This window comes from Typha latifolia, chromosome 15 (assembly GCF_019914945.1).
Source record: "Typha latifolia isolate L0001 chromosome 15, TyphaL0001v2, whole genome shotgun sequence".
NCBI classification, from domain to species: domain Eukaryota; kingdom Viridiplantae; phylum Streptophyta; class Magnoliopsida; order Poales; family Typhaceae; genus Typha; species Typha latifolia.
This window is the reverse complement of record NC_133100.1, coordinates 7,686,767-7,714,559: the sequence shown is the minus strand read 5'-3', so window position 1 is coordinate 7,714,559 and position 27,793 is coordinate 7,686,767. Positions and strand designations below refer to the sequence as shown.

The following is a 27,793-nucleotide window of genomic DNA, read 5'->3' as shown; positions in this document are numbered from 1 at the left end:
TAAAATGTTCTAATTTTATAACAGTCCCTCACCGACCATTCCGTTGTTCCAAAACGAACCCCCACGGTTTGCTCCTCCACCCGCCTGGTAGGCTGGTAGACTAGACTTTTCTATTTGGCCGCATCGGTCCAAGAAAACTATAAAAGCCTCTCCCACTTATTTCTTTCCCTCCGCCCCGGCTCTTGTTATTCGTCTCTCTTTATTCGCGTCCTTCGTCCCCTCCTCCTCCTCCTCCTCCTCTTCCTCGGCGATCGCGTCGAAGCCCTGACCCTAGCTGTCGATCTCGATGCAAGGCGGCCAGATGCTGTTGGAGGAGCCCGTGCGGCTCGCCTCTGTCCTCGCCCCGTCCAAGATCGTAAGATCCATCCCCGTTTCTTCTCTTCGGGTTTGACTTTTCCCGTTCTTTTTTCGGTTCCTTGTTTGTCGGAGGAGGTTGATCTTGGGTTAGATGGTATCCATCACTGGATCTTGATTCGTTTGTTATTTACTTTCCGATTGTTGTCGTTTTTCTTGGAGATAAAGTAGTAGGATTAAAATTAGGTGATCGGAAGAGAACTGCCGAGGAGATGAATGAGGTTGACGTCGTGCGGGTAGGGAGTTGGTTGACTAAGATGCTTTGGATTGCTTAGGTGCTCATATTGGATAAGTACCTTGGTGAGGAAAAAGGATGACCTTTTGGGATGACAAATTTGGCAGATAGCGGCCGCAAGGTTTAACTTTTTTATTTTATTTGGTACTCGTTGAGTCATTCTGCTGTATGAAACAGAAGAGGAAACAATAATCTGAGATTCTGTCCCCAAATAGATTATACACCAAACGACAAATACTGGGTGAAGATAGTTATCTGACCCTGCTATTGTGCTACAAAATAGGAGGGGAATGGACCAAGAGACATAAATGTTTTACTACACGTAATTACATGTTATAGATTGGAGAAGCTAAATGCTATATGCTTGAACTATTTAATTTATCTTTATAAAATTATTGGTCAACTTCTACGGCTAGAAAATATCTTGATAAAATTGTTTATTGTGTACCAAATTACAGAAGTACTTTCCATCGCTCACTAAAATTGTTGGAACACTTGGACCAAAGTCACATTCAGTTGAAACAATTGAGGAATGCCTAGCAGCTGGAATGTCAGGTTTGTCTATGGATGCTTGTATATTGTGCTTAAAAGCTTTCCATCATTCTAATACATTCTGTCTTCCTTTGACAGTTGCACGCTTTGACTTCTCCTGGTTTAATGCTGAATACCATCAGGAAACTCTTAATAACTTGAGGACAGCGATGGTGAATGTCAAGAAGCTATGTGCTGTAAGTTGGTAATTTATAATATCTATTTAATTTGTTAATATTCTACCAAAATGTATGCTGAACCTTCATTCTCTGTCTACTTTCTTGTGGTGAAAATGCTACTTATGTTTTCTGAAATTCCTTAGAAATTCAAATCCTTTTATTCTTGTCCGAATCATTAATTTTTTTTATCACTGAGATTCTTGAGTTGGTAAAATAAGTTGTATTTTTAAGTGTTGATCTGTTCTTGGCTAGTCATGGAAATGACAAATACATTCCATTATTTGAGACCTTATTTTGCAGTGTTGGGTATCACTATTTCTCAATAGGCACTTGTGCTTCATCACATGGTGCAATATATATTTCTTAAGTAACTCTATGAAGAATGATAATTCAATTTTATATTGATTGCAAATTGTCTGGTCTATTAGCGTCTAATATAATGTGATTTCAGGTTATGCTGGATACTGTGGGCCCAGAACTTCAGGTTCACAATACAACTAATGATTCAATTGAGCTGAAAGCTGGAAACCATGTCACAATAACCCCAGACATTTCTAAAGTGGCTTCAGCTGAGATCTTACCCATTAATTATACTGATCTTGCCAAGGTAAGGATGTTGCCTTATTTTTTCATATTTGTTTCCGTGCAATTCTGTGGAAGTTTCTTTCCATATAGCACTTGTTTTCTTGTATACATGCAGTCTCAGCATATTATTTCCATTAGAAAGAGCAATCTTGAGAGACCCACTCAGGATGATACACCACATTATTATGGGTTCAATAATCGCAGTTATCTGCAAACACAAATGCTTGATAAAAATGATGCAAATCTGTCCAAAGCAAATACACTATTTTTGATAGTATATGCTCTTGCAACCAGGAGAAACCCTCAAAAGATTTGCATATACATCAAATTATTAAGTATAATCTTTGTATTTTCTGACACTTAATTATAATTTTCATAGAGAGTTGCCATCTTGTTTTTTAAGCTTAAAGAAGGGTTAGTTTGTCTCATGTTTTGGTAGCTCAGCAGGCAGAAGAAACAATACACGGTAGTTCTTTCCACTTTTCATTTGAGATAATATATGATCTTTATCTATTGATTCTGTTACAAATATGAACTAGTTTATGTATAATTTTTTTACTTACTGACAGAACATCTTGAGTTTAATGTTTGTGATGCAGTTTGCTTTTGCTGAATCTTTTTTTCCAAACATTTTCACGTTTCAAAACTTTCTTAGTTTTTTTTTCGGTTTCTGGTCTTTTTATTCTATTGGTGACTGCAGGCAGTGAAGAAAGGTGATACTATTTTCATAGGGCAGTATCTTTTCACTGGAAGTGAAACAACATCTTCATGGCTTGAGGTTATCTTTATCAGTACCATTTGGACTACCTTGAAAATTATCATTGCTTACAGACGTTTCATTTGTTATATACTGTACTCTATTGCAGGTAGTGGAGACAAATGGTGAAGAGGTAGATTGTCTTGTGAAGAACAGTGCTACACTTGCCGGCTCCATTTTCACTATGCATGCTTCACAAGTTAAAATCAATTTGCCTACTCTGAGTAGTGCTGATAAACAAGTAATATCTATCTTTCTTTGTTGTTAAACACTCTAATCTATCAAACATCAAATGTTGGAACATTAAGTTCCCTTCTGTACTTTGTACTTTCAGATAGGCTTCTGTAGTAGGATCTTTGCTTGTTAGGTTTCACTAACATCAGAACATGTTTGTGCAAAATATGACGATCGATTTAATGCAATTGTCTTTGCTTGGTTGATGTAAAATAGTTAGATTATGAAACTTGAAATGAGCTCTATGATCATTTGAATGTATTTTCAGATAAAACTGAGTATTCTCGCCATTGCCTTGTCAAAAGTTCCAGGACAAGAAAAAACTTACAGTGGTAAACTTGTAGTGGTGCATAGGGATGCATACAGTTTATTGATCAGTGTCAAGCGTCAGCTATTATGTTACTATATCAATAGCTAATGCAGATAGAAACCAGTATTCCTTTGAGATCCTAGTTTCATTTAATTCTCACAGATGATACTCATATAAAGTGAAGTAAGTTAATCAACTTTCAGGAAATTAAATTCTAGATTACTCGAGATTTCCTTTTGTAGAAGTTCCATGTTAAACTCAATTTTTTTCCTCTGTTTCTCCAATAGGTTATCTCAACTTGGGGATCGCATAACAATGTTGATATAATTTCTCTTTCTTATACACGTCATGCTGAGGATGTCAGGGAGGTAAGCTCATTTGGTTCTTTTCTGAATAGTGAACACTAGTTTAAAGCAATTACTTGGTATTGGTTTACTGTTAAATTTGTGTTACTGATTAGGAAATGAGACTAATTCTGTAGAACTATTTGAGTTGTAGAACTATTATAACATTACCTTTCTTCTTGCAATGCTAGAGGGCCATCATTTGCTCAGAATAACAGCAAATGCTAGTATTACATACAAATTTTGGTCCTCCGACTGTTGAGTAAAAAAGCCATTTTATGATCCTATATGCAAATGCTGGTAATAGCGATTCAGAATCTGGCTGCTTGACTAATGTTCTCATAGTAACTGTTGTATGCAGCTCAGAGCTTTCTTGAAATCGGAAAACCTTCAAAATACTCAGATATATGCCAAGGTTGAAAATGTGGAGGTGAGATAATATTTTGACTTTCAAATATTATGCTATGCTAGGTTGCTTTCTCTTTAACTACATTTTACTTATAATGATATACTGATTTCCAGGGTTTGGAGCATTTTGATGAGATTCTCCAAGAAGCAGATGGCATTATTCTTTCTCGAGGGAATCTAGGAATAGACCTTCCACCAGAAAGTGTAATCTCTTTATCTTGTAAAAGCCTTTGCATACCAAAAGAATACATAAACATAAAATTTTGTGTATTTACATATGCTTGCATATATAGTTTGATGCACCATGTTTGAAGAGTCTCAGGGAATGTCCATCAGCCCTAACCAATTCTTGAATTATGAAATGAAAAAGAAGTTTTCTGTGGGAAATGTTGAAAGATATATTGTATCTATTACTCTTTATTGGCTGTATTTGATGTTCACTGAAAAAAACTGATCCTGGGGGCATGGACAAAATTAAGAAGTTGATCTATGGAGTCATCAAATATCATTTTTGGAGTGTATATATATATATATATATATATATATATGCAAAAGTTCCTTTATAATGTTAGTGTAATCAAGTAATGAGACATCGACTTGATACAGAGCGCATGCAGCATTATTGCAACTTTCTTTCTTTTGTGATGTTTGATGAAAACTAATGCTGTGTTCTCTTGACACTGCAGGTCTTCTTATTCCAGAAGTCAGCTATCCAAAAATGCAATTTGGCTGGGAAATCTGCCATTATTACTAGAGTGGTGGACAGCATGACTGATAACTTACGTCCAACACGTGCAGAAGCCACTGATGTAGCAAATGCTGTCCTAGATGGTCAGTAATTTGATTGGTTGTCGAGATATAATATTTTCAGAAATTTCTGATTTCATTTTGGTGGCTGCTGAACTCTGCAGGGACTGATGGCATTCTGTTAGGTGCTGAGACACTTCGAGGCCTCTACCCTGTTGAGACAATAAAGACAGTGGGTAGAATTTGCGCCGAAGTATGTATTTATTTACATGATAACAGTGCAATGAAAGAGTGTAAATGCCTCCACTGGTGCTAGAATGACCAATTCTTTTTCTTTTTCTAGGCAGAGATTGTGTATAATCAGTCACATCAATTTAAGAAAATAGTGCGACATGTAGGTGAACCAATGTCACATGAGGAATCTGTTGCATCATCAGCGGTAAAATACTGTCAGCTATTGATTAGGATTTATACTTTGCTTCCTAGACGGAATACTGTCTGAATCTCATTTCTTGTAATTCCAGGTGCGTTCTGCAATGAAAGTAAATGCTGCCGCCATCATTGTGTTCACCTTATCTGGGAGAGCTTCAAGGTGCTTTTTACAAATTTGCATTAGTACTAGCGAGTCCATTCCGCAGGTCCACATAGTGAAGTTGGAAATTTATTCATGATGACCAACTATATTGTCCTATCTCCACAGGTTGATTGCAAAATATAGGCCTCCAATGCCTGTCCTAGCAGTTGTTTTCCCACGTCCTGATACAGACTTGTCGAAATGGAATTCTTATGGCAATACACAGGTCCATAACTTTGCTATTTTTATCAATAAAATGTTGGTGGTTTCCATCTAATATAATTTTAGGAAAACATGATTTTACAAATCGGATAATTTAATTATTTGGTGCAGGCTAGGCAATGCCTTGCAGTAAGAGGGGCCTATCCTATGCTGGCCAATCCTAGTGAGGTAAGCTAACCAGTTGTTGTTAAATCAATTATTGTAGAAATATGTTCCATTAAGCATCAGGTTCTTGATAAATTTCTGCCAGAAAAAGTAATATTTCAAAATGTTAAAAAACCCTTGTTGAGGAAGCATCAGAATCAGATGGCGTTTAACTAGAAAAGATATTGAGAACAATGTGGTGGTGGGATCTGAATATCTGACTGAGGTATGAACATGTCTAAGGAAGCTTGAGGAGACACACAGCGTGTTCCAAGCAAATACTTGGAGCAACATTGGTGAAAGTTCTAGGAGAGCTTTAAGAAAATGTTGCTGTTAATAGTAGATATTATCCTCATAGATCTAGCCGATTAAAATATACAAGAATCCACATCTATTAGCAGGCATAAGGCTTGATGCCTTTCTGAAATTTGATATGGAAAAGTATTGAGAGATTAGTTGGTTTAGCTTGTTCCTGATTGAATATAATTACTGGGATCTTTTTGCTATAGAATTGTTCATACTTGATAGAAGTTAGTTGTAAGTTTTCCTGTATATTTTTTCTGAAACGACTTCTTGATACTGAAAATTATTTGGTACTTTTGGTTGACTAAAGGATTGGCTCTATGCACTAGTAAAGATGGATAAGGTTAATCTAGCTCACTATCCTGAGAATGAGATCACTTTAATTGTCAGTAATTCACCCCTTTTGTTAGACAACCAACTAGCCAATGTTTGACATCACTCTTTAAGAAACTGTATAGAGACCATAAAACCATCTAGTCAATGTTTGACATGAGAGAAAAAGTAGAGAACCATCTATGGAGCATAGAGGACCATGAGCATAATCATTGCAGCTTAAGGTAAAATAGCTTACCAGATGGCTCTTTGGGATTTTCCGAGAATAGCACCAACTAGCAGACTTGCGGAAGCCCATATGTTGGAAATCTAAGATATTCCTCTTCCTCTCCGGCTCAATTCCTATCACATGTTTATCCATATAAAAAAAGACAGTTACTGTGAATCAGTGCACAGATATCCAACACCTCAGATGCTGTCTACTGTTCCTGAAAGAATGTTCAATACCCTTTCAATTATACAAACGGCATGATTAGTAAATACTAATTATTTCCTTCAATGTGAGGTGATTAACAGCTCTTTTTTTTTTTGAATCATTGTAGGCTGATTCTGTCAGTTCAAAGGAGGAATTCGGTTTAAAACTTGCACTAAATTATGGTAGATCAATTGGTATAATAAAACCTTATGATCGGGCAGTCATCTTCCAGAAGATTGGTGATTCCTCCGTTGTCAAGATCATCGAGTTTGGCGATTCCTGAATACAGGTTCATCTGAAAAATAAACTCTTTTTCCATCTCTGTCCACAGAGCTTGTTGCTTGTACTCTTTCATTTAAAGAGGATAATCAGCATCACCAATTTAATACCTCTATAGATCATTTACTTTTGTTTATTTTTGGAGAGAGAGAAAAACTATAGATGATTTGTTTTCCATTACTGTGTTTGTTTTCCTTATTTTTTTTTCTGATAAAAAATGCAGTCTGGAAGATTTCAGTTTGCCCACTTCTCCTCATATATTTTTGCTTCTATTAATTACACTTGTATGGAGTTCATATTTTGAAGGAACAGCAGTATCTTCTTCATGTTAAGAAACAATGTATTGATCTAATAAATTGAAGATCATTGAAAGTATCCATACTGCCTATACATCTTTACTTTGCTTTCCTGTTCTTCAAATGAGAAGTAAAATAGCAGCAAGAGGCGACTGACACCACTTAGTAAGGTTCCTTGAAGAGCACCACATATATGATACAGCAGATGGAGAACACTATGATTCCGACGTCGATCGTCAGAGCAGTCATCGCCTGATCGCTGAGCTTCATGTTCTTCCCGCCGAGCCTATCCACGGTGTCCGGTATCGACTCATAGTTTTCCAAGTCTTGCTCGTATGGATCCTCAAGCCTCATCCTCATCTGCGCCGCCCGCCGGCTCTCAGCCTCCTGAGCCAGAGTCCAGTCGTAGAACCGGCGGCTGTTGTCGTTGCTCAGGACTTTGTACGCCTCCCTCAGCTGGATGAACTTCTCGGAGGCCGCCTTGAGAGGCAGCGTCGTCGTGTCGGGGTGGTACTCCTTGGACAGTCGCCGGTACGCCGCCTTTATCTCCTCCATGTCCGCTTCCACCGGTACTCCCAGGAATCTATATATGATATCATAGCCAAGCTCAAACACTTAACAATGTGGTTGGTTGCAAATTGCAAATGCTGGTAATATAGATGCATATATGACTTTGAAAATAGAGAGTTGTATGCAAAAACTCTAAAATAAAATTCAATTATGTGAAATGAGAATTTCTCAGAAACTTGGAGTAAAAAAAATAATTTTGTAATATTTATTACTAAACGTTGGGGGTGTGAAAAGAACATTTCTTTAAGAAAACAAAATAGGAAAGCAAAAAAGATATACGCAACTGATAGTGTGATTCATTGGCTCTGTTGATCAAATCAGCAAACCTCCCTCCCAGATACTCCTGTTTCTTCTCGCCGCCCTCTTCCTTCTTCGACTTGCCTCCGATCCACCCTTCGTCAGGGTTGGACCAGTGGATCCTCGTGTCCACGCGAGGCTTCCTCTTCTCACGCGTCACAGATGGCTCGTCGGACGTCTCCGAGGCCATCGCTCTCAACCTCCCACCCCTTGGATTTCTATACTTGGTATTGCTTCGATTAATAAGGGGAGAAAGAGGAGTAGTTGCCGTTGATGCCATTGCTAGCTTAAGTGAGAGTTTCAAAAGAATGGGTTTTTCAGATGAAGGCAACAATGAGTGATTGAAAGGAAGAGATGGGCCTTAAAAATGTGGTCCAGAATCCAAGAGTCCAATTAGAAAAAAGAAAAATTATGTGGTGGATGTTGCAATTGGAACTATGATAATAAATTCTCTTCTCCATACAACCTTTTGTATGGTCGCAGAGATCCCAGATTGAGAACATTTTCGTATAATATTTGATCCATTTTCATACTGTCGGATGGTATTAGCCACAAAAGTTGTAGATTCTCGGAATTCAGTTAAATATTCACAGAAATTCGAAAAGCTGAACTCTTTGGCTTGAAGCATCTCCAACCCACCTACTTTGTGGCGTGGATGGTAGAAAAATCATCTGGTTAACATTTGTTCAACTCATATATATATATATATATATATATATATATATATAATAAAAAACTTTGATTCTTCTGTATTATAGCTCATTTTTACATAGAGATATTGCCGAGGAAACAAAGAATATATATGACATGACGGCTGTTTAGGAGAATATACGCTGTTGAGCAAGAATAGCGTCGTATTTATTATACATGGTAAGGACTAATGAGGAAGACAACAAGCTTAAAAGAATTTGTATATATGTTCAGACCCCCCCCCCAAGCTTCATCCTGAAACTGCCACTGTGTGATCATCAGGTATATCGCCGATCTGAAAGTACCGATTCACTCCATGAAAGCATGAAATCCCTTGCAGCAGTAGGTAAGTCTGCAAGAAAGAAATCAGAGGAGGTTAAACCAAGCAATCTGGGAAAGAGAAAAGTTAGCTAAAGGATGAATAGAAAACAGAATCAGCAATATGTGTCACCTTGGAGCACCTCCAAAGCAACTGATGGCATATCTATTTGGTCTTCAACCAATCTATACACATCCAGAAGCTACACAAGAAGAACAGAATGGTTTTCGAAATTTAGCAAAGTTAGACAAACGAATTTCAGTAAGTTCCTAGCTAAGGACATTGCGAACCTCTTCAATGTGCAATTTTGAGTCTTCAGTTAGGGCCATGATAAGTTGTCTCCGAATCCCGGCATCGATCAGGAACGTGCGTGCTCCATCTTTTATAGTTTCTGTGAGGTCTAATTTCTTCTCAACTCGCCAATTTCTTGAATTTTGCCTGGACAAAAAGCCGACGCAAGTTTGCAATATGCCTCGAACAAAAGGAAATATACCAAGAAGTTTAAATTACGTACATCTTTTTTACTTGCAATGCAGGATTCTGGTTCATCTTAGTCACATTTTCCTTAGCAAGGACTATGAGGTTTTCAAGTCGTTTCCACTGGAATACACCATCCTTAAATAGAACCTGCAACACACAAAATAAGGCAAAACAATTGTTATCTGCTATGTCCAAAGATCAGTAGATATCACATATTATGACAGCAGAAAATTCATCAGCTTTACAGATTACTGAAAATTGATCTCAGATTGTCTTAGGGGTTCCTCATCTACTCAGAAGCAAAGTTTTGTCAGCTTTAGCTATCCTCCCGCATTATTTTAGACATTATAGAGACAATATAACGAAGAATCCTTTGAAAATACAAAAAAGTAAAGCCCCAGAAAATTGTGAAAGGCTGCTAGATTACATATAGAAGGACCGAAACAATTAAGGTCTGATGGTGGATAGAATTTAAGCTGAAAAGATTACATAAGGATCATCATGCCAGCAAACCTGTATGAGGCGTTCACGTAGAGCAGGATTTGGGTCTGTAAGAAGACGTTTTGCCACATAAGGATATGCAACCTGTGAAAGAAAAAGTTATTTACCATAGGTTGCATCTCAGACACCCGAAGGAACATAAATGGTCACAGGTAATAATTTTTGAATGGCAGAAAGATGCCAAATTTATGAACCAATGATAGATTTCCTAAACTGTTGGAGAACAAAAGAAGAAAGGCAAGTAATACCTCAAGAAATTTGAAATCGGGCTCTAGTGTGAAGCAAATTCCTTCCTGGGTCAGCAAAGAACGAATAACAAGTGAAAACCTTTCTGGGATGCGGATAGGGTATTGGTAGACAAGTTGATTGAACTTCCCTGCAATATGTTTGTAACTTTAAATTAATATTTGAAGATATGGTTGAAGATACGGTATGCAAGCCCCAGTACATTTTTCAGTAAATCAGAAAAATAATGGTGAGGAAGCATTTATATATGTGAGCAACCGAACTCGTAGTGTAGGTCATTAAGTGAATTTGATAATTTGTATAACTTGCATAGGGCATGAAGACATCAAACAGTAGTACATTATTCAGTGAGTTATATAATGTGATTTGGTCCACGAGTACTTTGATTCTCAGACTTGCCATTACATTGAAAGAGTCTACATGAAGAGGGAATAAGCAACACTTCATATGGAGAGATGCTACTATAACTTGTCTTCACTTGGTCCTTTTGAAAGCAAGTATGATCGTATAGAGGATGTGGCAATGCAAGCTATTGCAGTCAATGCAGGATCTTGAGAGAACAAGATGCACTCTTAGGCCCATTATCAGAGAGCTTGTTCCTGTGACTAGAATCTATGCCCAAATGGCAAATGGAGCAAACCTTAGCATTTACACCCTCAAGTACAGTGGTACTTATCCTCTGAAAAAGAATACTAAAACAGAAAAGCCAATGACCCATCAATTTACCATTTTCACATCTCTAAGGAACAAAAGACCAAATGAAACGGAAATGCTTTGTCGAAGGAAAAAAGAACAATATTCAGATAAAATTATCTAAAGCAAAGACAGTTGCAAACTTATTAATTAGTGAAAGAAGCAAGAACAAACATGACATTTGAGAAATAAACAAGATCTGAGTTGAAAAAAAGAAGTCAAAGCATAAGACTTTACCAGTGACAATCCGAAAATTAAAGTCAGCCAGTCCTTTTCCAACTGAATTTTGCCAGATCGCTTCTAATGCTGGAACGATTGGGGAGACATCTGTTCCGCTAGCAAGGAAGCCAAGCCTGGTGAAGTCATTTGCCATCTCTGCATAGTCCTCATTTACGGCATGAACAACAGCATCAATCAGAATCTGTTTGTTTAGCTGAAACCAGAAGACAAACAAATAGCTAGATCTTCAGCAACAGCCAAGTGACCCTAACAGTTAAGCCACAATTCAGATTTAGTAGTGAAGTGATGAAATTAAAGAAGAAAATTGCAAGAGATCCATTGCTTCGATGGCATTCACAGAATCACAATTAATAGTCAGTTGCAAGAGAAACCAGGATCTCTGGATAATACCTTAATTTAACAATACATAATATCAATAGATCCTTCAAAAATATTCTCCAACTTGGTTACCTGACTAAGCACAGCTACATTCCCAAAGTCGACATAAGCAATACGACCATCACGCATAGCAAATATATTTCCAGGATGTGGATCACCATGAAACAATCCAAATTCTAGCAATTGCCGCAAAGCAGCACTGACCCCTATTGTCAGAAAACCATCTACATCAATTCCTGCTTCTCTAATAGCCTGCATCACATAGAAGTAAAGGAACAAGTTTCATCAACTACGTCAAAGTCAATAGCCTGCATCACAGACGTAACATAAATTCACGTATTCTAACCTGTGGGTCAGTGCACCGGATTCCATCTATCCACTCCATTACCAATACGCGTGAACCACAAAACTGCTTATAGACTCGTGGAATCTTCACAGTGGGGTCATCTTTAAAGTTCTCCAAGAAGTCCTCAATATTTCGGGCTTCCTGATTTAAGAAAACAAGGCAGTATAGCCATTTACACCGGGGAAACAGTAAATCTACTTGATGAGTCTGAGTGTAGAAAATTTGAATAACTCCATAGCTATATGAGTGCAAAATAATAAATTCCAGAAATGAAGATACAAGTATTGCTGATCGAGGAATAGCAAAAGTTGATGCAGCTATTATAGAAAATAGGAATCAAATGCACGCAGAGCTTTGCCTTTTTCAAGTCGTATGGAACAATTAGGTTCCATTTATGGTAAATCCTTTGGGTTAGCGAGAAGAAATAAGTAGATAAGAGTGGGGACTCTGCAGACTTACAAGAGTGTAGTCAAGTTCTTCCAAAAGTTTTTCACCAAATTCATCAACAATAAGCTCTGCGTTGCAGCCTAGTTTTTGCAGACTAATTCCATTCAAGAAAGAAGCTAGAGTACGGAACAGGAAAAGATCACGATATATTATCGGTTCTATCCCTGGTCTTTGTACCTGCAAGTGACATTAGTCAATAAGCATTAGATTGAACAATATAGAAGTAACCCAAGTCAATAAATAGAAACTATTAGAGTTATTTGATTTTATTTTATTTATCTATTTAGATATATGGTGACTTTGTATAAATAGGGCTAATGCCCCCTTTATCATTCCATGAGAAATACATTCACCAAAGTCCTCTTTTCTTCTCTTCTCCTCTTCTCCTTTCTCTTCTCTCCAAACCTACTCTAGGTTTGGATCTTCTATTGTTTCAGAAACCAAGAATTATAATCAACACAAGAATATGAAACAAGTTGTGACAATGCAAGAAAATTGATGACACGTCACCAGTTGAAAGCTACTTGTGCTTTCTCTTCTATTCTGCCCCAATCCCATTGTCTCCTCGCTGTAGGAAATTTTCTTAACTTTTAAACCCGCAAGAGAACTTCCTTATTCTTATCTCTCAATAATAATATGTTATAATATTGTCATATATTTTCATGGAAGTTCTGTTCAAATCAAATAGTTTCTCACCTTGGTGGATCAAGGTTCAATACTTACACAAAGTAGGCACGCTAACAAGAATTAACAGTAAAAAGCAAGAAGTCTGATGAGTTCTAGGTCAGAATAAGTATCGTGAAAATTAATAGGCATAAGGTATCAACTAATGTTGTATGGCACTGCTGTTCATACTAAATTGTTTCCACCTTGGTGGATCAAGGTCCAATATCACACAAGTAGATACTAAAGATGCACCACTGAGAAAATAATAACAGAAAATCACAGATAAATGAATGATATGTGAACAACCTTTATGGCAACATCCTCCCCTGTATCCCGGAGAGTGGCACGGTAAACTTGGCCCAAACTTGCAGCTGCTATCGTCTGTGATGAAATTCTGCTGAATACCTTCTCAAGAGGTTGCCCCAATTCTTCTTCAATAATGGCAAAGGCTATCTAGAGTCCTCAAGTCCCAAAAAAAAAAAAAAAAGAAAAGCAAGTTTGGTTTCAATAAGATATGTACTGTGCTCCATTTTGTGACAGCATTACGAAAAATCATAAAGGCATTCAAAAAAAAAAACCTTACCTGATTAGGAAAAGGAGGGACATCATCTTGAAGAATGCACAGCTCATTCATATAATCCTCTCGGATAATATCAGGTCTGTTTGCTAGAACCTATTAAAAAGGGCAACCCATCAGCAATTTGCCTAGAGATATGAAGCTTGTGTCATGGACAGGATATAACCAATTCTATAAAAGGGGAAAGTAATAACCTGTCCTGCTTTGATAAAAGACGGTCCTAAATCACAAAGAAGATTTCGAAGCTGCCGAGCACGGTAAGGGACTACTTCCTCATCTCGTCCAACCAAGCAGTCATAAGTAAGGTTAGACCAGTAGTAGCCCAAGTTCCAAACTATTTCCACTCCTCGGCCTACAAGGGACAATACAGACCCTCTAGATTCCAACACTTTCCTCCTGACCTAAAAGCAACAAAAGCCAGCAATGATCAGAAGAGATTTTTTGCCAAAAGCACCCAGCAACATTGATGCGAATAAATTGAATTACAGGAGATCAATAGGGACTCTTGCTATTGGCATACCGCCTCTGGAGTGTATTTCCGAAAAGGAATACAGACACCACGTTCGATATCAAGCTGCTCCATTGCGCTACTTGACTTCTCTGCCTCAATGCTCGGCAAGCCATTTCTGCGCGATAAGGGGACCATCTTTTTAGAGGAGGATGAGGAACTAGTGGTAGCAGCACATGTAACACGAAATGCTGTCACTCTTTTGCTTCTTGATATGTAGGAAGTTGAACTCGAAAAAGCATGCTGTTCCACAGGATTCCCCCACTTGGAGACATGACAACCGCAGGCAGGCAATACAAGGCACGACGCATCTGATGAACTTGGCAGGCAGGTTGTGTAGCATGCCATTTTATTTGCTCAATCTCAACCTCTTATGTCGGACTCAGTGTGATTTATACCTAAACAAGAATTCAAGAAATGGAATTTTGACAAGGTTAATTCCTGACGTTGTTCAGGACAATTGCGAACCATTAAAAATTTGGTGCTCGAATTGGATACCATTAAGAACAAACAAGTCAAACTCAAGAAGGGGAAAGACTCGAGCATATAAAGTTGCAACCAAAAAAATCCATAAGACGGCAGGTAAAATTGAACAAAAAAGCAATCATATTTGAGCAAAAAGGAAGGATTTTTTGCATCAACAAAAAGAAGGAAAAATACAAAGAGCGATTAACAATCAAACTGTTAGGGTTACTAGGGCATCCAAAAACCTCAATTGGATTCTTTCTTGCAATTGGAATCACTAAAACACACATGATCAGGAAAAAAAAATCCAAAAAAAAGTATACTAACCACTCACGGTTCTCAACTCAAAGAAATGCGGATTGCAAGCTAACAAGCTAGAAAAGTATGGAGCTAAAAGCAAGAGAAATTAACCCCAAATTTGGAGGGCGAGAGCTCGGCGGAAGAGAAGAAGCGAGGCGTCTACTTGGAACAGTAGAGACTTCCCTCGCTTTCTCTTTGAGCCACGTACTTGAAGCGATAAATACGACACGTAGAGAGCGTCGAAATGGGGGAATTTCTACAGGCCATCCAATCTTGGGGTCGCCGTATTCGGAACGAGGAGAGACGTGGCTCCCGGATAACTACCCAAAAACTTACCCAGAATAGGAACAAAAACTTACACAACTTTAGGGTCGGGTCGAAAGAAAAACTAAACCCGCATCCGAAAGTGCGACTTTCGTTTTTGATGGTATTGGTATTGGACACCGTTAAGCTTAGTTCAGATCCGATACGAGCCTTCTTTATTTGGTCAGGTTTCCACTAAAGGAAGTTTATTGGATCCGGGAAACGAATTCGTAATAAAATCCGTGGAGCTATCGGATCTTTGGTTCCACGGGCTGGATCCTGTAGATCCGCAACCCGGTCATGACAATCTAGTCCTAAGCAAACTAGCATGATCCAATAGCCATGCGAGAGTTGCAAATATTCCAATACGGAAAGATTAAAGTGGAGAAGCACCAAATGTGAATTTAAAATCTGGCAGCCATATGTCACCCTGGCCACATTATTACAAATATATTCCAATTATTCCCTCTAAATGATCACATGATCACAAATAGTTATTACAAGTGAGATGCATAAATAAGAATTTCTCCTCTTTAGAAAGAAATATAAAATCAGACAATAAATCTCAAAAACCTAGTAACTTTAGACTTATAACTTAGCTTTAGAGCCAGCTTCAAGTAAGACGGATCTTAGTTTACGCGTTTCTGTCACAATACACTCGCGATCAAACAAAGCAGAGACCACTGCAACACCTTTCAGATTAGGGACACCAATTTCCATCACTGAATGAACATTTCCAGCACCAATGCCGCCAATTGCGACAACAGGCAATTTGGAAGCCAAACAGACAGCCTTCAATCCTTCCAATCCGACAGTAAGATTGTTTGCTTTTGTGTTAGTTGGAAAAACACCCCCACAGCCGATGTAATCAGCACCGTCTGCCCATGCCTGCTCAGCTTGGGCTACTGTCTTACATGAGACACCGATGATCTTCCCTGGCCCCAAGAGCTTGCGAACAGTATGTGCTGGCATGTCAGACTGGCCAACATGCACACCATCAGCATTGCAAGCGAGGGCAATATCGACCCTGTCATTGATCAGCAGTGATACTCCGTTGGACCGGCAGATCTCTATGCATGCCATTGCTGCTTCCAAAAAGTCACATGTTTCAGCTTCCTTTTCTCTGAATACAACACAGAATAAAAGACCGGAAAACTCAACATTAACCAATATCAGGGAAAAAACCTAAGTGATAGCAAGAGCAGATAATTTCTTTATTTATTTTCCATATTTTCTCTTTGCTATAGAAAGGGCGGTCAAGCAACGGTCACCTCAGCTGAATAATTGTGGCACCTCCTTCAATGGCAGCTTTGACAGCATCCATTATGGAACGGCCCCACTTCTTGTTCATCCCCGAATCAGTAACCGCATACAAAAGAAGATCATCTGCATTGAATGTTGGTGTCTGTGCCACATTATAGTGAGGACTCTTAAGCCTGTATAGGTGATCAAAAGGACCTTGAGCTCCTTTACCGGTGACCATATCTTTGCTGTAATGAAGTGCACCTTCCACAAAGGCCTTGGCTGTCTGTAGAATCAATTAACAAAATATAATGTGAAATCCTACGTAAATGATGCTTCAGCAAAACAAATTACTAAGAAAATTCATTCACCAACTTAATTAGGGAGATCATCTCTAGGACCATATCAATTCAGTGACAAAAGTGACTTCACATACTTCTGTATGGAATGGAGAAAAATAAGAGCAAAAATTCTTATATCCCCTCTTGCTGGTTAATCAGTAAAGCTTATTTCATTCTAGGACCTAGAGATTTCCATAATGTCTTTAGACCTTCAAGACAAGCTTGGAACTATTTGCCCAGGGAAAACATGAAAAGACCCTTTTTCTTTATTTAGTCATCTAATTTTCTCCAGGTATTAATCAGAGTGTAAAAACTAAGTGCTGGATGAGGAATCACCTGAACAGCTTGCAGCATCGGTGAACCTTTTGCCAATTCCGCTGCAATACATGAAGCCAGAGTGCAACCAGTTCCATGAGTATTACGTGTCTTCACACGTGATCCACGTAGCTCATGGCAATTCTCCCCTAGAGAAAACAATCAGAAAATACATCTGAGTCTAAACATCTCCGAATTACAAGCTTCTAAAAGGAGAGGAAACAAACTTCAGTTATGTAGTAATGAAAGCTGCCAACCATGGATGGAAGTCATACCATCAAAGAATATATCAATGGCATCTGATGAATCTGCGAGATCCCCACCCTTTACAAGAACATTTCTGCATATAATACAGTCTCATCATTGTGCTTTTCAATAATGTGGCAATCTTAAGTTAAAAAAAAATTAAAAGCCAACTTGATGAGTAACGGAGGCTAAAAACTGTATACTCAACTTAGAAATGAAATTACTTCCAAAGGAATCTACAGAAACATACCTAGGACCTAAATTATGTATTGATTTTGCTGCAGAATACATGTCAGATACTGTTCTTAGTGGCATGCCCCCAAGTAGTGCTGATGCTTCTTTCAGATTTGGGGTAACTATATCAGCCATTTTAAAAAGCTCATCCCTGTTCAAAGTCCACTAAGTTGAGTTGGCTGAGATCTCCCATGTAAGTGTATTTATTGTCACAAAATACTAAGGTAAAGATTGTTAATCTTATCCAAGGAAAGATAATACAACTGCTAGTTTATGTACAACAGCAATAAAAAGTGTTAACAGTGTACCTATATCCAGCAACGGTAGATGGTGCAGAAAGCATATCCCCACTAGTAGATATCATGACAGGATCCACCACTAAAGCTGCCTTCAGAATGACAAATATATCATGTGACATATTGAAACAACAAACTATATTCAGGCACAATGCACTGTTAGTGCATACCTTTAACAGGGAACTTTTTGAGACTATCACATAAAACCTTAATTACTCCAACAGAAGGAAGCATCCCTGTCTTTACCTACGCAATTCAAAAAGAAATTTTTCTTAAAGGCCACATAAAGCGTATGAGTCTCAATTCTCAAATAAATAAGGAGGCGGTTAAAGATGCATCGACCAGGGGATAAGTTGAATATTGTAACAACAGTATCAAAATATGCAACCATAACAGAATTTTGATGCTGAGAGCCACTCTTCCCTCGTTACTAATTTAGAGAGTGCATAATGTAACTAGAATTCCAAGCGCCATTTTCCTAAAGAGCGATAACAACCCATGAAAGTGATCTTAGGGCATAGAGAATTTGACATCACGACTCTACCATTTTTGTGAAAGCAAGAATTAAATTAATAAATAGGATATTGAACGCAAAGAATGGTGCAATAAACCAGTTCTAAAATCAACAAACAAATGTTTCTTCGATCCGATCATTATGAAATAATGACAAAAATAATTCTATCAAGACCAGCAACTTTTTACTCAAAGCAATAAGAAAAATTCTAACTGAATATGATATCATTAGTGCAAGACTGAAGCAATAAAGAAACAGCAAACAACCTAAATAAATGAAAATCTCAACTTTGGGAATTTAGAGCATAAAAAACTCCTCTCAATAGAAACCCTACAGTCTACTTACCACATACACTTCCATATCCGAAAGCACCGACCTCAACTGCTCCTCGATAAACTCCTCCGGCACAATATGAACTCCCTGACCATCCAATCTCGTCAGAGAAAAAAAGGAAATATTTTTTCTCGTAAAAACTCGAATAAAAAACTAGCAAAGAGTATGCCGGAATCGCCACCTGGACGCCGACGGTGTTCTGAGCGGTGACGGCGGTGACGACGGAGGAGCAGTAGACGCCGAGGGCGGCGCAAGCCTTGATGTCGGCCTGGATTCCTGCGCCGGCCCCGGAATCCGAGCCGGCGACGGTGAGCACGTGCGGGAGCTTGGTCGCCACGTGGCCGTCGGGAGCGGAGTCGTCGGTGGATTCAGACATCACTGCAGTGATAGTAGTAGTAGTAGTAGTAGTAGTAGTAGTAGCAGTAAAGAGGAAGGGTTTCTTTTGTGAGGAGAGAGATTTGGGAGAGGGGCGGAGATGGAGAGAGAATAAATCTCTCGGGAGACGGATGGGAAGCGGATGGAAGACGGAGGCCATCGCCATCGGATAATAATTAAAGGGAAAAAGCCTACGAAGTAATGTAGCGTAGTATTAATATATTATAACGACACCTAATTATAAATTAGTGATAAATATATGCTCAAGTATATTAATTTTTTTTTCTTTTTTCTTTCTCTTTTCATTCTTTTCTCTTCTTTTTTGACATATAAGAGTAATATTATTCCTAAAAAGCCTAAAATTAATTATCAGACACTTACATATTATTATTTTTAAAATAAAATTTAACGAATAACTAACAAAAAAAATTATAAGATTTTCAATAGTTAAGAGCTCAATGTGTCGTAAAAAATAAATAATATAAAAATAGATAACAGTTCAGAGGTGTCTATATGTAATTATTTGTATTATATAAGAAGAAAAATATAACATTTTGGAAAATTTTCATTATTAATAATGGAATGAATGTGGTACCAAATATATTACTCCAACAGTTGCAGAAAAAGGAAACAGAAAGACACCTAGATTTATTAAGATTTTATAAATATTGTCGCACTTAGTAGCACAAATTGAGAATGTATTCCATTACAACTTAGCAAAGGGAACTCTGCTGCAAATAATCAAAACAACATATTGCCTCCCTTACAAATGCCTACATGCTGTGTACTTGGTTTTCCTTGGACAGTAGTGTTGGTATTGTACAGTTTGGCATCTCTATATCCAGAATCATATTTGAGCAATACAAAATAATAGGAATGATCTTCCATAGCGCTACTAAGTCACCATTCAGATGTTCCTGACTTTCTTCAGATGTAAAAGAATCAATCAGATAGGCTGTAATCAAAATTAATGTTAGTATAATTTTAAAACCTTCCTGAAGTTTTGCTCAGTCTAAGGTGATTTTAGGATCTCTAGGAACTGCAAAGACACCGGTGAACATTTCACTGCATGAAATCTATCACTTATCACGGCTTGGTCGACATCCAGATGCTCCTTCAATGAGAAAAATATCAACATCAGTTCTCCTCATCAAGTTTATTATTTCTATTTTCTGTGAACCTATCTGGCAGCAGATATGTGAAAATGCTCCCAGTTGCCCAATCCACTGACCAGCAGTATTTCTTTGAGAAGAAAGGAAGTATCATTATTGCTGCACATTCTGTGAATAGCTGATGCAGGATCTCTGACGACAAATTTCAATCTTTCCCTCTTAATAAACAACTTCATTTTCTGTATCCAGATATTTCCTCATTCATATTTGGAGTTTCCGAAGTTCGCAAGCGTAGGCTAACCATTTGTAATGCTGCTCTACCAGTTGATTTGCATTTCCTGAAAGTATTGGAACAATAAGATTTCACTTGCAATGGCCGGGCCTCTGTTTACCAGTAGTCCCCACAAGAACATGAACCACCTCTAAAACGATGGAACCGAATGGGATCTCTGATAACAATTTCCCTTCTTTCACTCTCTGAAAAAGATTTCATGGTTGCGTGGCAGTCCCTACATATCCTCAAGTTCTTCATTACTCGTACAGGAGCTGACTTTGGCAGATGAATCATGCCTAGTGCCACTGCTAATTTTTCACTATGGCAGTTCGTTAGACTTCGTCTGTGCCCCAGATAGGGGTCTATTATGTCTGAGTTCTGCACATATCCCAGCTTTTCAATCTTAGACAGCATTTCCTCCAACTTTGCATATATTGCATGACTTTGAGGATGGGAGTTATCACCTACCACAAAAGAATGAACCGCTGCTCCCATCTCAATCCAGCTAAGACCAGGTTCTTTCTTCACACCTCGCTCTTTCATCAGATCTCTGGTTTTCAGTGCCGAGGAAAGCCTCCCAGCATCCAAATACATGTTGTACAATAGTACGTAAGATGCAGAGGCACCAGGTTCAAGCTCCATTATCCGCTCTGCGACACGTCTACCTCTTTCGGTGTCCTTGTGAATACGAGAAGATGCCAGCAAAGACCTCCAAATGACTGGATCATTATCAAAGCCTGAGTCTAGTATGAAATTCTCAGCATCAATGAGCCTCCCAGCCCGACCAAGGAGGTCAACAATACAAGCACAATGCTTCACATTTGGGGTCAAGCCATAGTCTCTTTTCATGCTTTCAAAGTACCTGCAGCAATCAGAAAAAAGAAACATATTTAAGAAATTAATGCTACATGACATGGATGCCACATGGTGGGTCATTATTACTTTTGATCACCCAACATTTAAGTAAGGGGTGTCGGTTTGTATTCCACTGCTCAGCAATATTTTTGGAAAATTCAAATTAATCTGTCAAGGATGTGAGAGTTATAAAAAGGAATTCACAAAAAATCAAGTCAAGCATATAAGGTATCCTCATGATCTATTATGCTAATTCATAATCCGAAGTTGCCAACTTCCCATCACAATGAGTTTACCTGAATCCCTCATCCACCAGTCCCCCATGGCTACAAGCAGTAAGAACACCAAGGAAAGTAATCTGGTTAGGCAAAACTCCGCAATTCTCCATCTCCTTGAAAAGCATCAAAGCATCCTTAGCACAACCATGTTGTGCGTGACTTGAGATCAATGCAGACCACGAGACAACATCACGATTCCCCATCTCTGAAAATGTCTGAGCAGCAGCATCAACATCCCCTGACCTAGCATACATGAATATTCTGGAGTTGCCAATAATGGTGAAACGATCATATCCAGCTTTTGTGGTGAAACACTGAATCTGCTCACCAGACCTCACAACTGCCAAATTTGCGCAGGCACTCATTACACTTGATATAGTGAAAAGATCAGGTTTTCTACCTGTACTCAACAATTCATGAAACAAGCTGAGAGCCCTTTCAAACTGCTCATTTTGCACACATCCTGAAATCATAGACGTCCAAGTGACAATGTCTTGCTCAGGAACAGAGCAGAAGCATCTGAATCCTTCTTCAATTGAACCAGAATTTGAATACAAGTCAATGAGTGCACTTCCAATGTATTCATCACATTGAAAATTGTTTTTAAAAACTTGCCCATGTAATTGCTTCCCAAATTCAAAGGCATTTGCCAAGTTAGAAGCTCTCAGAACACTGGAGAATGTGAACTTTGAAGGCCTCATTCCTCTCCTTTGCATTTCAGAGAAAAGACCCAATGCTTCCCTTGAGAGTTTGTTGTCTGTTTCGCTCTCAATTCGGCAGAGTCCAGCAATCATGGCATTGAAAACAACAACATTAGGGTTTGGCATGACTTGAAAGACCTTGAGTGCATCATGCACGAGACCATTCCTTGCATACAAGTCAATGATCGCACTGCCAACAAACACATCCAAATCCAACCCAACTTTCACTGCACACCCATGAATCATCTCTCCAAGATATTTCATATCATTAAGACCAGAACAAGACTTGAGAATGCTACCAAGAGCAAAAGAGTTCAATTTAATTCCAGACTGATGCATCCGGGTGAAAACCCTCAATGTCTCATCAACCGAACCAATCCGAACATAACCGGAAATCAACGAATTCCATGAGACATCATCCAACTCTTCCGAGACATCAAATGCTCGCCTCGCCTCACCAATCTCACCGCACTTCGAGTACATATCAATAATTGAATTAACCAAAAAAGCATGCCGACCCAACCCACTAGCAATCACCATCCCATGAATCACCTTTCCCGACTTTAAATCCCCACTTCGCGAGCACGCATTTAAGACACAAGCATACGTAAACCTATCAATCTTAGTTTTCACATTTCTAGCATGAACAAATACCTTTAAAGAAACTCCATAAGAACCCATTTGGGAATACCCAGAAATGAGTGAATTCCACGAAATAACATCTCTTTCAGGCATGTTGTCAAACAATTGGCGGGCAAAGGTTATGTCACCGCATTTACAATACATGTTGAGGAGATTATTCTGGACGAAAAGGGAAGGGGAGAACCTGGCTTTGATCAGTTGGGCGTGGACTTCCTTGCCGTGGATCAAATATTGCGAATTCGCACAGGATTTGAGGAGATGTAAGAAGGAGGAGGCATCCATAGATGGCCCAAGAGAAGGTTGGAGAGGGGATTCGTGGGTCAAACATTGAGTTTGGAGAGAGGTGGTGAAGTGTTTGTTCGATTTGGAGAAGGAGATGCGCTCCGAGAGGCCGATGAGGTACCGAAAGGAGCATCGCATTTTGGATTTGGAGCTGAGAGCGCGCGAAACTGGAGCTATCGACGATCTGTTCAGAGGATACGACTTCCAATCGCTGAATGAGTCGGCACTACGGAAAAAAACTTCGCCGACTTTATCATATGGTTACGGCCAAAACGTCGGCGAATTAAACAAGTCGTCGACGACTCAACACTATACATGAAAAGTAGAGGATAATAGAAGCATAGCATGTCTTGAACATTATTACTTCCTCACATCTTCATTATTCCTATCTGCATCTCTATTGATGACATCTTCGAATACTGTACACATATGCTCTTAGACTTATATGTAGAAAAATGGGGGAAAATAAATGTTGGTTTTCTTTTTTCTTGCATGTATAGCCCTCTAATATTTCTTATTTATAAAGTCGTATTTATATGTATCCCTCTCAAAATAAAACACTTGGTTTTACATGGATAACCGATAAAACCTTTATTGTTACATAAATACCCATAAAATTAATAATACAAGAATAAAAGGTATACATAAAAAACCCAAAAAAGCCTGCTCTTTTGGTCAGAAGCTAAGTTCTTCTATTTCTACATATTTCAAATGATACTAGTTCTCTTTACTTGGAGGAGAAAACACTTTTAATTGTGGTTTGCACTAACCCTCTTGATACTTGTAGAGAGAAATGGCTATAGAAAGTACAGTTCTATGCAAAAAAAATCAAAAGATAGTGTCCATAGAAACAGTTGGACCACAATGTCCATAAATCCAGCTAAATATGTTCATACATGTCCCAAACATTAAGCACAGAGTAACAAAAGGCTGGTGTATCTTCAGGTGAGAAGTTGTATGGCTCCACTGGGGTATGCTTTATTCCCACTAGAATCAGCATCCAGATGTTTTAAGGCCTCCCCTGCATCAGGAACAGTGACCACATATCATTGATTAATTTCTTAACAAAGTAATAGGACATCTTGTTTGTTTAAGTAGACTGTAGAAGACAAGATGTAATGCTGCATGAATTGATCACCATGTAATAGCAAAATGAGAAGAAATTTTTTTTATAGTCAGTTGGAGTACTAATAAGAATCTAAATTATTAGTTGCAAACCTCATGGACAATTCAAAAATCCGTCGATTTATTTGAATTACTGGGATTCTCTGAGGATTAAATCATGCATTTTCAATCTCTCTATGCTTCCCATCAGCAGAAAGGAAATAGATGAGCCATCAGAGAAACTAGTTTGGTTGTCAGAAATAAGCTTGTAAGAGATTCAATGCTTCAATCAGAGTTATAGCCAAAGACTGTGAATCCATCATACTTGATAATATCCGAGCCAAAAGGAATGGCTACCTCTCCCAGACTAAAAGCACCAAAGACACCAGTATCTAATAGGTCAATTTGTTAGTGTCTCAATCTAACCCTGACAATAGAAAAGAATCAAGAAATCGTAAAACACCCAGCTTAATCCCAAGAGAAAGGGACTACATAATTATGCCACTAACCATCAACACATCATGACGTGGGCACACATGCCTGATGAATTTCTTAATCCATGAGAGGTAATACATTTCATGGACTATCTCTGAGATCATTAGGTCTCCAGAAAATGTCCATAAAAAATACTAAATTATGCATATGAACTACTTACTAATAAGTAACAACCTAAGTTGACAGAGAGAATAAAATGTAAAAGCTATTGCAGCATATGTTATACCTGCCAGGACCCCGGCTGTCCTTCTACAGGACCAGGGTAGTTCTGCCCGTAACCAGATCCTGCACCTTGCCTGTTATCTCCACTATATCCAGGTCCTGCTCCTTGTCTGTCATATCCACCATAGCCAGAATTCGCACCTGGTCTGTACTCTCCACTTGAACCAGGGCCGGACCCACCTTGGTTATGTCCACTGTAACCAGGGGCAGAGCCTTGATTGTGATCTCCATGACCAGACGAGCCAGCAGATCTGAAATCTCCTACTGGTCCTTGTGAGAAATTCCTTTGTTCTTGTGGAGCAAAGTTTCCTCTATCTCCTTGGTTAAAATCTCTTTGATATGAAGCCGCTGGGCCTCTCCTGTCATCATTGTAACCATCCCTTCCACCAGGTGGTGCATAGTCTCTACGCTGTCCTTGCCCAAAATCTGGCCTCCCGCTAGGAGGAGCGAAGTCTCTACCCCCAGGTGAACCATAACCCCTTCCATCTTGTCCTGGCTGAGTGTAGCTCTGCTGCGGAGTGTAATTTCTCGCATCCCCTTGCATAGAACCCTGAGGATGACTGTTTTGAAAATTTCCTTGTGGAGGGGGGCCGTTATAACTAGGCCGGTCTCGGTCAAATCGATTTTGATTCCTCGGTCTCGATTGTCTTCCATAATGAATAGGAGGTGGCCTTGGGGTGATAACCCCATTATCATACTTGTCTCCTGATTACCAAACCAAATTGAGGAATAACAAATATCAAAACTTGTAAGTATTAGCAATATCAGACTAGAAGTCTAGAAGAGTAGAAGCACAATTTCCTTTAAAATGAAAAATATAAAATATGGCAAATGAACTTAATAATTATCAGATACATACTAAAAGAAAATGCAACAGACCTCCATACTCCTTAGTCTCAGGGTATAAATATGAATCAGGTAATATGAAGACAACACCTGGCAAACCTGGTTACAAAAATATAAGATGTAAGCACTAGCTAAATCATATATAACCCTGCTCTTAGACAAGAAAGATAAGTAATTAGGACGCACCCCGAAATTTTTCTGACATTTCCTCAGTCATTACAGCCTGAAAACCTGTATATGTCGTCGTGCTACATGCATACATCCTCTTTTTAGCCTCCTCCACACTGCAATCAGAAGCCACAAATCAGCATAACTACTTTCACGACAAATTGGACACATCTCATAAACCCAAGGTATAGTCCATATAACAGAAATCAACAAATCAAAGAAAGAGCAATTCAGGAATCCATTTACTCCATGATCTAAAGTTGTAAGATTAATTGATTGCACTATATCAAGAAGTAAAAAAGTAAAGGCATAAAGTGGTCCATTGCAAGATGCTCTCACAGGGTCTGGAAAATGCAACTGCCTTAACCCGATTGCTAGAGAGACCAATATTATGTGCACTGCAACAAGGACTTAGCATTACAAGAAAGAAACAGCATGTTCGAAACATATTAATGGTCCTCCATTACAAATTTAGAAAAGAAAAACTTATTGAAATGTAAAACTTTATTAAATAACGTTCTGCAGCATGAATGCATATTGACTAATCAATTTATTCACTTGGTTTGAATGAGAGCAGTAATAGTCTACAAATCAAGGACGATTGAGTACTATTAAAATATGTACAAAGAAAACTCTGCTGCCACAGTTCAGCTAGATTTCACAGAAACTCATATGCAGGACAGAAAAAAAGAAGTGATTTTTACAAAGTTAATCGTAGCACCAATAGACACGTTCTTATGCAACTAATGCCATCCATCGTAAACCTAAGTCCGAGCCATAATTAATAAGACCACGCTAATAACATCTTTAAAAGAACTAATCCAGCAATGACCAACTAACCACTCCCTTCAGATTTCGAATACTACAGCACAAATCAGGAGCTTACCTATAAGTAAAACAAAATAAAAATCACTTGTTGAAGCCATCCTCCTACCCATAACTCATCCAGTTTCTCCAAACTAACATAAATCCATTCCCATAGAACAAAAAAATGATTCATCTAAAAAAACACAAGATATCCTCTTTCAGTTTAGGGATTGTTGCCATCACCTGCCGACGACCTTGGCCAGGGTCTGGACGTAGGTCTCGACCATCTCCTCCGGCGTTGGCTTAGGGTCCTTGGGGAAATCCATGGTGATGAGCCAGTGGTTGTAGTCGCATCCCTCGAACAGGATCTCGTCGGGCGAAATCTTCCTCTCCTCGCCGCCGCCGCCACCGTAATCGGATCGGCGGTCGAATAGGAGAGCGGAGGAGTGGAAGGATAGGGATTGGGGAAAAAGGGATTGCGATGGATTGCGAGGGGAACCGGAGGAGAGATTGGAGAGCAGCGAAGGCGGAGAGGATGAGACGGAAGCGAACGGCGACTGTTTGAGGAGGGAGGAGGAGAGGGCGATGGCTCGGCGAAGGCGGAGAGCGAGAGCCATGGCTAGGGTTTTTGGAAGACGACTAGGGTTTAGACTATAAGAAGAAGGTAGGGAAGGGAGAGTGCGGGGTTTATCTCTGGGCTCGACCGTGGCCGCTCGATGGCATGATTGAGCTATTCTTGCACGAAAAATGGTAACCGATAGAGCTATTTGCACGAAAAATCAAATTACTTTTGCTTTTCCAAAGGAAAAATAAACATTACCTTTCCTTTTTTTGA

At 38.8% G+C, this 27,793-nt stretch overlaps 6 protein-coding genes across 10 annotated transcripts; 1 reads left to right on the top strand and 5 right to left on the bottom strand.

Moving 5' to 3' along the window:
• The first annotated feature begins 82 nt into the window (after positions 1–82).
• On the top strand, positions 83–7,329 carry LOC140801857 (pyruvate kinase 1, cytosolic-like). Of its 2 annotated transcripts, XM_073157202.1 has the most exons (16): positions 83–355; positions 1,048–1,144; positions 1,220–1,317; positions 1,751–1,906; positions 2,585–2,662; positions 2,751–2,882; positions 3,473–3,553; positions 3,891–3,959; positions 4,052–4,141; positions 4,624–4,768; positions 4,849–4,937; positions 5,028–5,123; positions 5,209–5,276; positions 5,385–5,484; positions 5,592–5,648; positions 6,803–7,329. In XM_073157202.1, the coding sequence occupies exons 1-16, from the start codon at positions 287–289 to the stop codon at positions 6,956–6,958; spliced, it is 1,581 nt and encodes a 526-aa protein (XP_073013303.1). In that variant the 5' UTR covers positions 83–286; the 3' UTR covers positions 6,959–7,329. The 2 variants fall into 2 exon arrangements, with proteins under 2 accessions (XP_073013303.1, XP_073013304.1); XM_073157203.1 differs by lacking the exon at positions 83–355 and having other exon boundaries at positions 1,093–1,144; positions 1,220–1,325.
• Positions 7,274–8,458, bottom strand: LOC140801858 (NAD(P)H-quinone oxidoreductase subunit T, chloroplastic). Its single transcript, XM_073157204.1, has 2 exons — positions 8,105–8,458; positions 7,274–7,833 (listed from the first exon to the last, which is right to left on the bottom strand). Exons 1-2 carry the CDS (start codon positions 8,395–8,397, stop codon positions 7,413–7,415), a joined length of 714 nt encoding a protein of 237 aa, XP_073013305.1. The 5' UTR covers positions 8,398–8,458; the 3' UTR covers positions 7,274–7,412.
• A 383-nt stretch (positions 8,459–8,841) lies between these two features.
• On the bottom strand, positions 8,842–15,189 carry LOC140801546 (protein ACTIVITY OF BC1 COMPLEX KINASE 1, chloroplastic). 2 transcript variants are annotated; one of them, XM_073156699.1, is made up of 15 exons: positions 15,085–15,189; positions 14,221–14,606; positions 13,895–14,101; positions 13,707–13,796; positions 13,430–13,576; positions 12,470–12,634; positions 12,011–12,151; positions 11,737–11,916; positions 11,284–11,479; positions 10,356–10,483; positions 10,120–10,191; positions 9,641–9,753; positions 9,417–9,564; positions 9,259–9,328; positions 8,842–9,159 (listed from the first exon to the last, which is right to left on the bottom strand). In XM_073156699.1, exons 2-15 carry the CDS (start codon positions 14,554–14,556, stop codon positions 9,086–9,088), a joined length of 2,067 nt encoding a protein of 688 aa, XP_073012800.1. In that variant the 5' UTR covers positions 14,557–14,606; positions 15,085–15,189; the 3' UTR covers positions 8,842–9,085. The 2 variants fall into 2 exon arrangements, with proteins under 2 accessions (XP_073012800.1, XP_073012801.1); XM_073156700.1 differs by having other exon boundaries at positions 15,001–15,138.
• A 463-nt stretch (positions 15,190–15,652) lies between these two features.
• LOC140801583 (probable thiamine biosynthetic bifunctional enzyme, chloroplastic) lies at positions 15,653–19,365 on the bottom strand. Its single transcript, XM_073156757.1, has 9 exons — positions 18,979–19,365; positions 18,810–18,884; positions 18,121–18,196; positions 17,963–18,038; positions 17,671–17,805; positions 17,450–17,514; positions 17,196–17,323; positions 16,548–16,804; positions 15,653–16,399 (listed from the first exon to the last, which is right to left on the bottom strand). The coding sequence occupies exons 1-9, from the start codon at positions 19,336–19,338 to the stop codon at positions 15,865–15,867; spliced, it is 1,707 nt and encodes a 568-aa protein (XP_073012858.1). The 5' UTR covers positions 19,339–19,365; the 3' UTR covers positions 15,653–15,864.
• Positions 19,366–19,801: 436 nt separating this feature from the next.
• On the bottom strand, positions 19,802–23,594 carry LOC140801641 (pentatricopeptide repeat-containing protein At3g13880). 3 transcript variants are annotated; one of them, XM_073156852.1, is made up of 3 exons: positions 21,710–23,594; positions 21,027–21,420; positions 19,802–20,936 (listed from the first exon to the last, which is right to left on the bottom strand). In XM_073156852.1, the coding sequence occupies exons 1-3, from the start codon at positions 23,452–23,454 to the stop codon at positions 20,673–20,675; spliced, it is 2,403 nt and encodes an 800-aa protein (XP_073012953.1). In that variant the 5' UTR covers positions 23,455–23,594; the 3' UTR covers positions 19,802–20,672. The 3 variants fall into 3 exon arrangements, with proteins under 3 accessions (XP_073012953.1, XP_073012954.1, XP_073012952.1); XM_073156853.1 differs by having other exon boundaries at positions 19,802–21,420; positions 21,710–22,966; positions 23,219–23,592; XM_073156851.1 differs by having other exon boundaries at positions 19,802–21,420; positions 21,710–23,592.
• Positions 23,595–24,161: 567 nt separating this feature from the next.
• LOC140801865 (uncharacterized) lies at positions 24,162–27,733 on the bottom strand. The gene is made up of 5 exons (XM_073157214.1): positions 27,202–27,733; positions 26,170–26,267; positions 26,017–26,082; positions 25,142–25,842; positions 24,162–24,337 (listed from the first exon to the last, which is right to left on the bottom strand). Exons 1-5 carry the CDS (start codon positions 27,573–27,575, stop codon positions 24,326–24,328), a joined length of 1,251 nt encoding a protein of 416 aa, XP_073013315.1. The 5' UTR covers positions 27,576–27,733; the 3' UTR covers positions 24,162–24,325.
• Between the last annotated feature and the right edge of the window lie 60 nt (positions 27,734–27,793).

Excerpts from the sequence above, each read along its gene's own strand:
- LOC140801583 (XM_073156757.1), bottom strand. The coding sequence starts at position 19,338 with ATGGCGATGGCCTCCGTCTTCCATCCGCTTCCCATCCGTCTCCCGAGA. Across the intron at positions 17,515-17,670 it reads ATACATAATTTAGGTCCTAG|AAATGTTCTTGTAAAGGGTG; the intron begins GTATGTTTCTGT and ends TATTATATGCAG. Across the intron at positions 16,805-17,195 it reads CGATGCTGCAAGCTGTTCAG|ACAGCCAAGGCCTTTGTGGA; the intron begins GTGATTCCTCAT and ends TTGATTCTACAG.
- LOC140801857 (XM_073157202.1), top strand. The coding sequence starts at position 287 with ATGCAAGGCGGCCAGATGCTGTTGGAGGAGCCCGTGCGGCTCGCCTCT. Across the intron at positions 4,938-5,027 it reads TGGGTAGAATTTGCGCCGAA|GCAGAGATTGTGTATAATCA; the intron begins GTATGTATTTAT and ends TTCTTTTTCTAG. Across the intron at positions 5,277-5,384 it reads TTATCTGGGAGAGCTTCAAG|GTTGATTGCAAAATATAGGC; the intron begins GTGCTTTTTACA and ends CTATCTCCACAG.
- LOC140801865 (XM_073157214.1), bottom strand. The coding sequence starts at position 27,575 with ATGGCTCTCGCTCTCCGCCTTCGCCGAGCCATCGCCCTCTCCTCCTCC. Across the intron at positions 26,268-27,201 it reads CTGGCCAAGGTCGTCGGCAG|TGTGGAGGAGGCTAAAAAGA; the intron begins GTGATGGCAACA and ends TTCTGATTGCAG. Across the intron at positions 26,083-26,169 it reads AATGTCAGAAAAATTTCGGG|GTTTGCCAGGTGTTGTCTTC; the intron begins GTGCGTCCTAAT and ends TTTTGTAACCAG.
- LOC140801858 (XM_073157204.1), bottom strand. The coding sequence starts at position 8,397 with ATGGCATCAACGGCAACTACTCCTCTTTCTCCCCTTATTAATCGAAGC. Across the intron at positions 7,834-8,104 it reads GCCAATGAATCACACTATCA|ATTCCTGGGAGTACCGGTGG; the intron begins GTTGCGTATATC and ends TATCATATATAG.
- LOC140801546 (XM_073156699.1), bottom strand. The coding sequence starts at position 14,556 with ATGGCATGCTACACAACCTGCCTGCCAAGTTCATCAGATGCGTCGTGC. Across the intron at positions 11,480-11,736 it reads ATGTAGCTGTGCTTAGTCAG|CTAAACAAACAGATTCTGAT; the intron begins GTAACCAAGTTG and ends TTCTGGTTTCAG. Across the intron at positions 9,329-9,416 it reads CAAAATTGCACATTGAAGAG|CTTCTGGATGTGTATAGATT; the intron begins GTTCGCAATGTC and ends CTTCTTGTGTAG.
- LOC140801641 (XM_073156851.1), bottom strand. The coding sequence starts at position 23,454 with ATGCGATGCTCCTTTCGGTACCTCATCGGCCTCTCGGAGCGCATCTCC. Across the intron at positions 21,421-21,709 it reads CTGGTGGATGAGGGATTCAG|GTACTTTGAAAGCATGAAAA; the intron begins GTAAACTCATTG and ends TGATTGCTGCAG.